At 36.6% G+C, this 10,511-nt stretch overlaps 1 protein-coding gene across 3 annotated transcripts; it reads right to left on the minus strand.

The window, feature by feature from the left end:
• Window positions 1-2,832: 2,832 nt before the first annotated feature.
• On the minus strand, window positions 2,833-10,306 carry RFESD (Rieske Fe-S domain containing). 3 transcript variants are annotated; one of them, XR_009961224.1, is made up of 5 exons: window positions 9,330-10,306; window positions 8,273-8,450; window positions 8,148-8,182; window positions 6,403-7,602; window positions 2,833-6,238 (listed from the first exon to the last, which is right to left on the minus strand). XR_009961224.1 is itself a non-coding variant. In XM_062600174.1 (4 exons), exons 1-4 carry the CDS (start codon window positions 9,405-9,407, stop codon window positions 7,333-7,335), a joined length of 561 nt encoding a protein of 186 aa, XP_062456158.1. In that variant the 5' UTR covers window positions 9,408-10,306; the 3' UTR covers window positions 2,833-7,332. The 3 variants fall into 3 exon arrangements, 1 of the variants encoding a protein (XP_062456158.1); XR_009961225.1 differs by having other exon boundaries at window positions 2,833-5,620; window positions 6,158-7,602; XM_062600174.1 differs by having other exon boundaries at window positions 2,833-7,602.
• Between the last annotated feature and the right edge of the window lie 205 nt (window positions 10,307-10,511).

The following is a 10,511-nucleotide window of genomic DNA, read 5'->3' on the forward strand; positions in this document are numbered from 1 at the left end:
TCTGCTAAGACTCTTAAGATTCCATCTCAGGTAAGTAAGCAACATGCCCCGTTTTCTGAAAGATAAAACTAAAATTAATTCCTCAGAAGTGCCTGCTCTGAAATGTTTTTAAAAAGATCTTCCAAAGAGAACTCTGTTTTGGAAACTTAGTTCCTCCACTTTGATATTAACAACCTTAACTTTGTTGCTTCTCTGGCATGTTGCCCTCTATTGTTTTGTTTCGCTGGGCCAAGGGAAACTGGGAGATGGGCAGTGTGTGAAAGATGTCAGCAGCGATTCTGTTACTGGTGTTCATTCCTTACTGCAGTTCACGTTGCTCCTGGTGCAGGAGGTACAATAGGAAGTTGCAGTATCCTGTTTTACATTAAACACTGGGTTTGTCAGAGGTCCCAAGTTGAAGTTGCACTATTTCATTTGCAACAACTCTAAACAAACAAGCAGGCAAAAAGTCTCACTGCTATTTGTCCTCATTGCGTCTACTTTGTCATGGGACTTACGGGGACCAGTGGGAACACACTCCTCCTCCTCCTTTACCTACCTCTGTTTTACCTAGCCTTGCCACACAGCTATCAAAACACTCTCAGTGAAACATGCTGATTAAAGGAATCTAAGGAATACCTAGACTATCCACACACATTTCTAGCTTTGTTCTCTGGTGTTGGCAACTACCTAAGTCAATATAATTATAGCAGGTGCCATTTGACTTTAGATTGTTGATTTACTGGTTTCATTGGTAGTCACTGTAGCCTGTGATCCCCTATCCCTGCAGAGCCCAGACTACAAAGCTCTGGGAATAACTGTGAAGAACCAGGCTCAGGGGGAGTTCATTAACTTTCTGGCACCCAGCCAAGTACATATAAGAAGTGGCTAAATATGTCATTGCTTAAGTAATGGAAAAGCTAATTATTATAGTGAAAGTGTAACTGCTGCCCTTTGCAAAAGGGCAAAAACTGAGTTGTGTTCTTCATGTAAAATCTCAGGACAGGGAGTTAGAACCATTCTGTTTTTCTATCTCTTTAACTTAAAAACACAGGAAATCAGATATATTTTGTGTAGCCTGAAGGAACTTTGTTTCCATTTTGTGATGCAGAAATATGGGGTTGTTATCCTACAGACAAATGGTATTCAAACAAACTAAAGAAAATCCAAAAAATTAATCTATGTAGTTCTCTGTAGTAAAAGGAAAGCACGAAGAGCTGGCACTGGCATTGGTGAAATGCCAGAAATCAATTTTGAATTACTTTGTTTCATTTTCAATACTTGTAGTCTTTTCTAGAGGAATCCTCATCTAGAATGCAAAATTTTTGAACACGTCAAATGTTAATTTCTGCTTCAGTTTCACTGTTGTAACTTTGTTCACAAAAGGATTGATTGATACAACTTCTGAAAAAGCAGAATTGTTACTGTAGAGGAGGCAGTGAGGCAGTGTTACTGACTTACTATATACAAGTCAGGCTTCTACAAAATAATAACTGAAGGAATATGAGGAATTAAATTTATTGTGAAGCTTCAAGTTGAGGGTTGTTTGTAGGGACAATAGTAATGGAGAACAAGCACCTGCTACTTCTGTGCTAGATAGAGTATGAATATAAACAGTTCTACTGAAAAATAAGCATTCAGTACACAAAGCAGGTAATACAGGAGAAAACAGGGGCCTTTCACCCAGCCTAGTCCACTGACAAGTGCAGGAATCTCATAAGTTACCCAGAAAGAATGGGTCTGGAGTAAGAAGAAGGAAACAAAGCAGATTAACAGTGCCATTGTGGTCAGCAAAGAAGCATCTAGTAAAACATGACCACAAAAGTGAACAGATAATTACTGTTAGAGCTAGCACTAAGTGACAGAAGCAAAGCCCACTGTGGTTAGAGACGAGCACAGAGATAGCACACATTTTTAAATACTAGTGCTTAGCCTCTACTGTTCAAGCATTTCTAATATGCTTGTCCTTGTAGTAACCAATTATCAGTTATTAATTTTTTTTAAATGGATAAAATCACCAAGAGTCAAACATTACATGAGTTTAATTAAGATCAAGCACTATTTCAGCTTAGCATGCTCTATCAAACCTTTTATGCTCTGAGCTGATGATAAAAGTTCACATGAACACCTGCACCACTGAAATGATGCAAGGTGCACCTTTTTCTATTAGTGAGGTTCAGGTTTTCTTAGGATGCTGAGTCTCATGGAAAATACAGCGAGCACTGCAAGGTGACATAGCCTCCTGGGAGGTACTAAGCATCCTGAACACCTACTACTTTTTAAATTCAGATGATAGTGCCATTTTTTTGGATGCTGAGCCAGTACACAACTTGGAATACTGAAAGGCAATAAAACAATTACAGAGAGGGCTACCACTCTGCTGTTCCTCTATGCTTTTCTGGGCCAAACAGCAGGTATAAAAGTATGTTATTTCCCTGGAGCCATCAGTAAGCATAGAATTTTTCTGAAGCTATTAAGAATATAGCATCATAAAAATTTGATACCTATTACTTGAATGGGAACAGGGTGTGTCAGTATCTTGGGTGTCAACACAAGTCAAGGCAGGTCATTTGCAAGCAGTGATAGTATCTTTGTTTAAACAACTCGCATAGATGGAAAAATGAGAAAAGCTTTCAGGCAGTAGAGCCCTACTTCAGTGTGCTGAAAAAGTAGTTTTTCCCCCCTGCAGCAGTTGGCTTAATAAAAAAGACATTACCAACAGTCTTTGTGTTGCCTGGGTCCTTAGTCCATCACAGCCTCAGCAAAATACCAGCAGATCATGGAAAGCCACAAATGATAGTTCCATTTTTTCATGTTAAATGAAAAATTAATCACAACTAATTAATAGTTAAATTAATTGCAACTAATTTTTTAATAAAATAACACACATCTTACCATAACTTTCATATAAGACAATTATTTCTGGAATAGTCTTTCCTCCATAAACTTTGATGCTTTAATTACTAGAGTTTGCAATAGTAAACCGTATTTCTCAAGCATGTCCTTCATCAAAACAATCCCATTGTTCGAGCACCACAGTCGATGCCCATCAGGGCACTCTCTTCATCTCACACAGTAAGAGTCATTAACGGGCTAAGCAGAATAGCTGCAGTCTTAGGTTTTATCTTGCTTTTTCAAAGAGGTGGCTTCATGATAGAATAAATGTAACTGTTTATTCTGTTCAAGTTGCTTTTAGAAGTAGCTTACAGAGCTTAAATGTCTTGCAGAGTCATCATGAAAATTTTCAAGCCAAAGCATAAAATACATTTCTCTGTTCTTTGCTAGGCTGATTAATGCAGGGAAAACAGATGGTGTTTGCACATTTTTCAAACTAAACTAAACCCCCAAAACTATCGCCAACAAAACACTTCTCTTGAATGATTTAGAGAATAACTTCTGCAATTTTGCATTAACACATCTCTACAGGGAGCTTAAATTATGCAGCCAATGACTTTCTGGTCTCTTGTCCACAACTACTATTCCTTCTACCTCTTCACTGTCCCTTAAACATCATCTCAATACCACCCCCTTTAACTTAACCATTCCTCACATCCTTATTCATCTGTTAGTCTCTGCTTTCAAATAGCTGTGTCCCAATCTTCCTTTACTGTTACTAGTGTTTCCCCAGATAGTCCTAGATGCCCCATTCTTCTTGCTCTTAAAGTATCTTTTGCTGCATTTGCTGTTTTTTTTCTGAAATTTCCCTCATGACTTCCAAACATCTTCTCTTTTTTTACCTGCCAACTGATCACCTGCCCTGATATTCCTAACTTCTTTGCACTTGGTCTCAGTTCCTCATCCTACTTCTGCCAGTCTCAGCACTCTCATCCTAGCTCCCTCAGTATTCTCTCTCCACCCATTCTTATTAATCTCCTTATTGGATCCCTTCTCCAGCTAGCCTCAGTCTTTTCCATTTCTTTGCCTAATATTTCAGTATATTTAATGAGGAACTGAACATGAATGTATACGTCACCAAACATTCCCAAGTTGAGGAGTACATTGGTTAGTGTGAAGATGTCTGAATTGTGCCTAAAAAAAGTAGGTTGGCAGGACAAAAGACAGCATGCAGACATGGCTCTTTTCTAGTAAAAGTGGCATAAGCAAATCTGGAGATACGCGGCCAACGGTAAAGCACCTAATCCATGCACTTCTGGAAGTGCCATACAATACTGTGGAGCTGGCCTGGGCCACAAAGTGAGACATAGCTTGTACCTGACTCTGGAAAAGCATAAGCACTGCTCTGAAAAGACATTAGGAGGAGTAACTGTCAAGCAACTGAAATATTTTTATTTCTTACATTAGAAGTCATCACAATCTGTCTTCTAGCATTTTTTCCACATCATCTGGTTACAACCTTTTTAGTACTTTACGCAGCTGTTGAACAGGAGCATGATTTTATCATGGAAGTTAGATAAAGAAATATCCAATTTGCCAAAACTATCTTAAAATGCTGCAGGTTCTCTTCTTTGCTGACAAAAAAAACAGAAGCCTATCAGCCAGTCAACTCTCCCTCCTTTGCCCAAAACCACTTAATTTAATAATTCTCTATTCTTTATATGACCATCAACAAGAGAATTGAGGGAAAAACGAACTGATTGACAAACTTTAGAATTAAGTAAGTGCCATCTCTCTGTGAATAAGAATGTATTTTAAAGCAAAATCTCTTAAAAAGTTTGCAAATTGTATGTAGTTGTTATAGAAGTAAAGTACTTAATAAATGTGGTCTATCAAAGCACTTAAGCATGAACATGAAATTCCACTGATTTCACATGGTTAACAGTAAGCGTATGATCAAGCAGTTCACTGGATTTTAAGCTAGAAAATTCACTGCTGCAAATGACTGAGTACTATTCTACTAATATGAACATGCACATGAAACCGGAGGTAAAACTTCCTATTACTAGCATTGTACTGAATGTCAAATGGGCAAAAACATCCTACTTAAAATCATAACTTCTTACACTAAACTGTATCTTTGTTAATTTAAGTGGACAAGTTTTATTAAAGCTGTACATGGAAAAATTAAAAATAAGATACATTGTTCAAGAAGAAAAATCCTTAAGATAAAACACTAAAAATGGCAGTGATAAGAAGGAGAGAGATGGAGAAAGTCACTATGTGTGCCCTCTACAGAAGCAAGGCTTTCCTGAATTTCTTTTTGAAAAGCAAATTAGCAATAGTATTCCCACACCTCATTCTGCACCTGCAGTTCTGAACACAGCTCAGGCAAGACTGTGAGCTATTTGCTGCTCTATTTGAATGCTTAATATGAGCTGCACATATTTTACAGTCTTTATGAATACCGTATCTGTTGTTACCATAATGTCCCCAAAGTTTCTTTATACTAGGAAAAAACCCTCAAACAAACAAAAGAAATCATCTATCATAGCAATCACACAAATCAATGAGAGTATATTGGAGGACTATACAATATTTTTCTATGATGTATGATTTTCAATAGCACAAGATATGTTGAAATTTCATTACAAGTGAAGTTAGGTGGAGTAGAGGGGAAGAAAGGGAAGCAGTATCCCCTCACCCTCAGCAGGACCCGAAGCAATGTATGCTCCAGGTCCTTTGGAGTAGCAGCGGTATCACTTCATCACTTTCTTTCCTTACCTCCCTGCCATCTGCACTGTGGCTGCAAGAAGGGTAAGAAAGAAAAATACACAAAAAAGTTACACAAAACTGGCCAGAAAATAACAGCAGTTTCTAGCAGAGGAGCAAGATGTGATTCATCTAACAGAAGGCAAGCATTTACATCTGAACTACTCAGCACCAGCTGATTCAATGGCCCATGAGAGAAAGAGAAGGAATGCATTTCTATGATGCAGTTCTAAAATACACAACAAAAATAGGCCAGATTTACCTTAAAACTTAGAAATAGGTAATCTTAAAAGTTGCCAGTTTCTCTCTACTGACTACAAAACCAATATAAGGGGAAACAATCAGGTGCAGACATCTAAATTTAAACATGATGAATCCTTCATATAGTAACATAAATTGGTAATTGATTGACTTTTTTCAGTGTGATGAATCAGGTACAGATGTTTTCCTTTGATATTCTACTACTCCTCAGTACTTTCAAATATATTTATATGAAAAATGATTCTAACATGAACCTGCTTACTATTTTCGTACATTAAGACAATACAGTAAACAAATGAAAGAAACTCACAGAGGAAGACCAGTTAGCTTGAAACTGAACCTGAGTAACACAGGATTTCTGCAAACAGCTACAAAACACCAAAAATGCGCTCTGCAAAATTGAAGCCATGATGCAGACATGTTAATAGATAGACAGGTCAAGCATTCCAGGCCAATGCTAAGCTTTCACAGAATATCTCCTGTGAAACTAGAAGCAGCTCTCTTGACTGCGTGGGCTGGGTAGGAGATTCTACCACGTCTCAGCCCACAACCCACCTTTCATGCAAGACAACATAGAGGAAAACTTTCTCTGTCCTGGGAGCAGGCTTATCAGGGCAGATCTGATATTATCTGATATTATGCAGTGAATTCACACAGAGAGACCAAACTTTAGATCTAAAGAGAAAGCATATTTTTAAAAAATGAATGCATAAGAACATGTTTAAGATAAGTTTTAAAAAACCGACAGCTTCTTTCTTACTCAGCAATAGAATCAGGAAGAATGAATTATGTATGATAAGTATTGGTGACATTATATGATGTACTACAAAAAGGAGTTCAGTGAGGAAGAAGAAAACAAGTACTTCTACGGAACCAAAGTAGTGATATGCAAATAGGCATATAGAAGCACAGTAAAATATGTTCACATATTGTACTTTTCTATGTGAAAATCTGAGTCTTTAGATTAATAAAGATCAGAGATTACTTGCATATCTAAAAAGTTTGAAAATTCAATGTCACTTATACAGAAAGCATTATAAGTATAAACTGTTAAACATATATACATATATATACACATACATAACCTTTATACCATATATTTAACTTAAACTTTTCAATGTGTTTTATAAGCAGTAATATTCTATACTACTCTGCCTCCTGAAAATTAAAAGAATTCTAGCAAATTCTAGATTTCTAAAATGTCAAGTATTATGAAGCAGTCTGCTGTACATACATCTTTTTGAAAGGCAAGAGCAAAATTTCCCTGGCACAAGGTCAGTCAGTTCTGAGAATATAGGAGCTTCTATTTTTATCTTTTCATTTCTACATTATTCAATGCTTTAACATAACCTTACCATTAGAATTTCATCTGGAAACAATCTTTACAGCCATGTTAAATTTTTTATTTGATGACAATGATTCTTCAAAGGGACATTCACCAGGATTCTACTTTATGGCAGCCACTTCTGCTATTTGCAATTTGCTTTATTTTTCCATAGTGAAATCACCATTATTTTTGTACTTGTCAGCATAATAGTCTGAGTCAAATCTTACAGACAAATCTGGAGGACTCACATAAACATTTCCATTGTCTATGGTAACTTTATGAATCCTTTGTTTCACTCCTTTTGATTGCCACTGTGGTGTTGGTGATGGTTCCATAGGGTTTATGGCTTGATATAATCCTTCTCCTGTTTCCAAAGTAATTTTATACTTATGCCAAGGACAAATAATACATGGTTGACCATTGATATCCTGAAGAGAGAAAAAAAAAAAAAAAAAAAAAAAAAAGAGAGGAAAAGTGAGTCACTGAGTCACTGACTTCCGACTCTTCCTCTCCTTGGAAGATATTCTATGTCAAAAGATACGCCTAGTGATTTAGCTGTACTGCACTGCACCATTCATGCAGGAATATAAGGTTCAATTCCTAAGAGCACCATCATTTCAGTAGCAAACTGGACTGGTAATTCATTTGGTGCTGGAGAACTATGTCCAAGAAGTGTACAGTATCAGCCTTTTCTTCCAATGTTCATAGTATGACTGCCTAATAATAATACTCTACCACTATGGGATGCACCCATACAGTAACAGGAATCATATTCTAACCCTATTTCTCACTTCATTTTAGGTTCATGAGATAAAAAATGTATAAAATGTCATCCTAAATAGGGTGATAGGCAATGTTATTCTTACATAGATGCCTGTTTCTTTCAATATTATATTCAGATAAAACTATTCAAAAATACATTAGATTTCAAATTACTACATTTACATGCATTATTTTTATTATGCTTACATACCTCTATTTCTCCAAGATGTAAAGCACCTCCTGCATCTAAAACATAGTAGAAAATGATATTAAACTATGTAACAAATTTTAGGCTTAATTGTTATGACATCAACATCATATGTGCAAATATCTTACGGTAGCAGTGAGCATCCATAGCATAAAATTTCCCTTCATGGTAGAAAATGACTACTTCTCTGTCATTGACCTTCGTGGTTATTCTTTGGGACTTTTTTATGTCATCTTCTTTACCAACATATATAGCATCAGGCTCCATTTCAACTGTTCCTTTGCTCGAGCTGTGCAAATCTATGTCCTGAAAATGCAAAAAGTTCAAAAAATATAAATATAAAAGAATTCATATTTGGATTTCTACATATAGAATGGATGCCTTAGTCACAGAATGGCCACTATCCATCTTACATGTAACATGAAAGGAACAGAAATTTTCAGAAAAGATTATCAATATGCACATGAAATAAATCACAGAAGTTTGATAAAAACATTTAGCCAATGTGTTCATTAATGGAACTGGAAATACTGACTGTTGCAAACTGATACCCGAGGCAAAGAAAGATAATTCCTAAATCTGTTTATTTACACTTTAATCACCATTTTCTCTCAAAACCTATATGCAAACAAATACAAGGACACTAAATGTAAAATATCGCATTTGCTGTAAATGTAAAAATTAGCATTTGCATTTAAATCCAGTATTGTTTAAATAATATATGGCTAGAAATACGAACTGATGTAAGTTGATAAAAAAGTAAAAACATTGGCTGCAAAAGGGCCACTCAAATCAGGACTTTTTAGTAAATGTATTCTGCCTTTCCCCTTCTCCCCTTACTTATTTCAAATGTCTAATAGGCTCCCTCTTTCAACAGGGAGCATAAGTAAGCCTCCCTCTTTTATCATAAAACTTGTATGAACATCCTGTCTTTGAGACTTTTAATCTTCCTCTCAAATTTGGTTGCAATTAGCGGCTGTGTTCCAGTTACTTTGGAACCCCTCATACACTCATAGCACAACCATATTACCCTCACTTCCCCTGAAAATCAGGCTAAAGAAAGAAATCTTTGTACACACTGACAGTAAAGACAAACCGCAGACAAACAATATTCAAGTTGCAAAGAAGGCAAAGAGTTACGAAGAGTAGTAGAGCTTCTCAGTCATGCAGCAAGCCACACAGTACCTTAGATCCACGCCAGATCACAACAGAGATGAGGAAACACATGAAGAAATGAAGGCTCAGAATAATGAGTTCCAACATTGTCTCTCTTCAGTATTCCCACCACACCTAGGCTTGCTTTGTTCACATGCGTAGCAGCTTTTATCAAAGTGCTGCTTTATGTAAAGAGCTTTTTTTGTGTGTGATAGTAGCTTGCCCCAACAACATAAAAAAGCAAGCTTTACGCAAGGCTCAGCACGGCCGCAGTAAACTGTGCCAGGACTGATAAAGCAGGGGAGAAGATCTGGGGCTGCTGCGATAACAGACTAGCACAGCTCTGAGTTGGATATACTGCCTTTCTCTTTAAAAGCAACACTTCCACAACTGCCTTTCACCGACTGGGTCACTTGAATTTAAAACCATGTTTAGAAATCATTTATTACATTCCCGTGTGTACTCAGGCTCAACAACTACATGTTTCCTAATAAGATGTTCTATCAGGAAGACCAGTATAAGTAATACTGTGCTATTTTCAAGACCAGTGATTTTCTGATTTATACATAATCAACTGTAAGTACAGATTCTTTGTATTCTAGATACCAAAAAATTAGCTCTACCAAATCTTTCCTAGAAAGTGAAATACCAGTTTTCAGACTCACAGAACTATCCAATATTCACATTTTTCTTATTTTCTGTAGAAAATATGCATAGTATGTAGCAATCTAATCACAAGACCTAGAATAGGAAACTCCCAATTTTTAGTATCACCTTTTGGCCAACTCTGTGTATAAACTTCCAGATTGGCCAGAACCTTAAAATACAGGTGCCTGCATTTTTTGTGAAGACACCAATAAAAAATTACATATATAGACATGTAGATATGTCCCAATCAGTATTAAAATAACACTTAGCTCCAAATCCCCGGTTCATTTAGTGAGGGACTCATTTGGTGTTCATTTCTACAACCAGCCTGCATTTGTATGCATGTATTACACAGCCGCCCAAGACTGAAACCTGGTTGTTAGTGTGTTGTGCACCCCATATTTATTAACTGCAACAAGTAATAATAGCAAACTGCTTCATTTTACAGGTAGACTGAGATGTAAAGACTTAAATGTTTATCTACAACCAACTGTATAACAACAGCCCCAGCAAAACCAGGTCCTCCAGAACAAAGCCCTCAAGGCAACAGGTACTTGTGAATGC

Source organism: Rhea pennata, chromosome Z, assembly GCF_028389875.1.
Source record: "Rhea pennata isolate bPtePen1 chromosome Z, bPtePen1.pri, whole genome shotgun sequence".
Taxonomy (NCBI): domain Eukaryota; kingdom Metazoa; phylum Chordata; class Aves; order Rheiformes; family Rheidae; genus Rhea; species Rhea pennata.